The 3,695-nt window shown below is 38.9% G+C and overlaps 1 protein-coding gene across 1 annotated transcript in view; it reads left to right on the top strand.

Moving 5' to 3' along the window:
* The first annotated feature begins 718 nt into the window (after window positions 1-718).
* LOC139382350 (serine/threonine-protein phosphatase 5-like) overlaps window positions 719-3,695 on the top strand; it is a 34,798-nt gene continuing 31,821 nt past the window's right edge. Inside the window, exon 1 of the mRNA XM_071126323.1 lies at window positions 719-834. Coding sequence (XP_070982424.1) covers window positions 726-834 — 109 coding nt within the window. The 5' untranslated portion in view covers window positions 719-725. The remainder of the gene's footprint in view (window positions 835-3,695) is intronic.

The raw sequence follows: 3,695 nt of genomic DNA, 5'->3' as shown, positions 1-3,695 counted from the left end.
GGCAGGGTGTAGAGGGGGGTAAGGGGCAGGACAGGGTGTAGAGGGGGGTAAGGGGCAGGACAGGAGGTAGAGGGGGGTAAGAGACAGGACAGAGGGGCAGGGGGTAGAGTGGGGTAAGGGGCAGGAAACGGGTGTGAGAGGGTGTGGTTGCGGGTCCATTCCTGAGAGGCCTCTTCTATATCACATGTAGATCTCTGTCTAAACATAGAGATCCCCGCCCCAGCTCGACAAACTGGACTGCCTCAATCTGGTAACGCTTCTCTTCTGCATAGCTCTGCTGCCACCTGGAGGTTGTTTGACACTATTGCACCCTGTTACTTATAGCTTCTGTGATTCTGTATGGCCTAATAATGAGCCAGCATAGGTTCTCTATACAGAATAGTAAAGCTTGTTGTTCTATTCTAAATTAACATGAAATGACAGATGGCAACAGTGTATGTGAAATTTGGCCAAGCAATTCCAAAATGTTCCTTCAGTGTAGACTAATTACTTATTATTTCAGTTTAACTTATTTAAAATTTAAAGAATTCTGCTTATTTCTGTTAAAACCTAGTGTCAATGGTTGTTTTCTTTTTTCTTTTTTTCAAATTAGGACAACTCTACTACCACAGACAGTTCACGCTTCAGTGGAGCGATTGAAAACTGACCCGAGATCAGGGCTCAGTGGAAAAGTGTAGTTTGCGACCATAGAACCGCAACGTGCGCACTTTGCGACTGTACTGTTAATGGCGAACGATACGGCAACATCCGCAAGCGGCAGCAGCAGAGAGAAGATGGCGGAGGGAGATAAAAATGCAGAGAAACTCAAGGAGAAGGCGAATAATTGCTTTAAAGGTAATATGACAACAACCCCGTAAAGTGGTTCTAGATTAACGTTATCGTTCAATATATCTGGACAAAGTCTGTAATGATCCAAATTCAGTGTCCCTTCATATGGGCAACAACGGTGGATTTGTCTAGCACACATGAGCCGGTTGCTATGCTATCAGCTAGCTAAACGGCGCATTGCTACAGTGGACAGTTGTTGCTATGCTATCAGCTAGCTAAACGGCGCATTGCTACAGTGGACAGTTGTTGCTATGCTATCAGCTAGCTAGCTAGCTAAACGGCGCATTGCTACAGTGGACAGCTGCTGCTATGCTAGTTAGCATACCCGCTAACACACTCGTGAAAACGTGCCTCACAGTCGTGTGGTTGTGTTGTCGTCGCAACTTCGCTCTTCTTGAAAACAGACAACGATCCATTTAAAAATATATATATATTCCATGTAATATTGATAATTGTGATTATCCAGTATGTCCTAACTGATGTCGATGACACCGACCAGATTTGTTCTAGATGTCTTTCACGCTAAACAAGTCGGTATTGTGTCAGTAGCACACAGACAGGCCATGTCAAGTCATTCATTCGCTAGCTAGTTACTGTTCCTTAGAAAACAACATGATTTCACTGTTTCAGTTTTAATTTTGCAAGTTGACACCCGTCGTCATATATTTAACGATTGGAGAGAAAAAAAACCTGTCTCACACTTAATCATAGACTTTGCACATAATAACCCTAAATCACATCGCTACTAAAGTTAGCTTAATAGGAAAGTGGCAAGGCCCCCAAATCCAGATACCCCATAGCCGCGGTAGAACAAAACATCAACATGTTTTTTTCACACCCCTAATGTCTCTCATTTATGAAATGGATGGTTGTGTAAAAAATATTTTCCTTCAAAAGGTGTTAAATTGATAGCTATTGTGACACACCCCCAGGGCACTCAACAGTGCGACCATTTTACTCGCATATGCGCCTTATTTATTTTATTTATTTACGAGCACCAGTGGATTCTAGCTTTTAATATCTAAAATATTTTTCATTGTGCTCCTAAATGTCTTTGTGTGTGTGTGGTAAACATTTTCGACATAGGTACTTATATTCTCCATGTGAAAAAGGTAAGGGAAGTACAGAATAATGCCTGGCTGGAGGGGCGATCATGTAACCCAATATTGCGAGCTCTGATATTGCTAAAAATGTGGAACGCAAGTAGTTTATTTTCTGTCCTTTATAAACAAACAAACAGCGGTTGGTGCATATTTGAAATATAGACCTGTAAACATAATGCCAACTATGAATATCTTTTTATGAATGTAAGCGTTACTTTTTGGTGGCTGATTCTAATAGACAACTTTCAAGTCATATTTCCTCTCATTTAGTGCTGCCTGACAAACATGCAGTTACACGTGTTTTCTTGAAACGTTGTGGCTATTGTCATCAGCTCGAAGGAAAACACGTTGGCTCAGACGTGGGGATTGGATTTATTTTTGTGGTCCAAGGTTCTTTTTTTGTAACGTTAGCCCCTCCTACCCTTGTCATGAAGTCAGTGGCCACCACAGATTATCTTTGGAGCCACCATGGATGTAGCCTCACATCTAATATGACGTCCAAAAACAAATATGGCAGCCATAGTACCATTTGATTGAGGTTAAATCACGTGTAAATATGTATTGTTTTTCCAGAATTGTGTGCAACACTCATCCCCGTGAAGACTTTGGTGTATTTTTTTGTTGTTGTCCTAAAACCTATATGGCCAACAGGATTACAATCAAACGCCTTCGCCTGCATATACAACGAACAAAAAAATATAAACGCAACATGTAAAGTGATGTTTCATGAGCTGAAATAAAAGACCCCAGATCCATGTGCACAAGAAGCTTATTTCTCTTAAATGTTGTTAAAAATAATCCATCCACCTGACGGGTGTGGCAGATTATCTAACCTCTCTGGATTAAAACCAAATTATGATGCGTATACTATATTACGTATTGGATCACTTAAAAAATACATTACCGTGTAGTTTGCCAATAAAATGTTCTGACAGGATGTGGATGTCCTCTGTATACCCCCCCCCCCCCCACAAAAAAAAATATCTCACTACTGTACATTTTCATAGAATGTTAGCAAAAATAGATAACTTCTTGCTACCATGGAAAGGAAAATACCTGTCTAGTTGTGGACAAATCACCCTGATTATCTCTTTAGTCATATCCCAGTTTACCTATTTGCTTATGGTCTTGCCTACACCTAGTCACCTGTTTTAAATTTTAAATTAAAATTATATTTAAATTTAAATTATATGAGCAAAAAATGTATTTTTTAAAATTTGGAATGACAAGCTAGACAAAATTGAAAAGGGCCTGTTTTATATAATGAATATGAATTTGGAGGGCAGAATTGATGAAATATTAAAGCATTTAGACCTCTCACTAAAGGTGTCAGCCATACAAAAGTTATACTTCCATCCAAACGGGTTCTCTAGCAGATTAGTAAGAATGTCTCACCCCATGTTCAAGAATATCCTTTTCCCCTTTATTCAGATTACAACCTCTCACTTTCAGTTATTTGAAAATGAAATAATCTCCAAAATATAGTTATTTTTAAAACAAGCAATAGAAAGTTGGTTGCGATTTCAGTTTAATCCACCAAGAAAAGACAGAACAAATAATACAACAATTATTGTGGTTAAACTCAAGTCTACTAATTGATAAAAAAAAAACAACATTTTAATAAGGTATATCTTTGTAAATGATATCATAAATAGGACTGGTGGAGTTATGTCACATATGCAGCTAAAGAAATATATGGAAATGTCTGCTCTACCCAAAGTGACAACCAACTAATTGCAGCATTATCACAAAAATGGAAGAAGC

The sequence above is a fragment of the Oncorhynchus clarkii genome, chromosome 24, assembly GCF_045791955.1.
Source record: "Oncorhynchus clarkii lewisi isolate Uvic-CL-2024 chromosome 24, UVic_Ocla_1.0, whole genome shotgun sequence".
NCBI lineage: Eukaryota > Metazoa > Chordata > Actinopteri > Salmoniformes > Salmonidae > Oncorhynchus > Oncorhynchus clarkii.
Note: the sequence above shows the minus strand (reverse complement) of the source record. Positions and strands in the feature narration are given on the sequence as shown.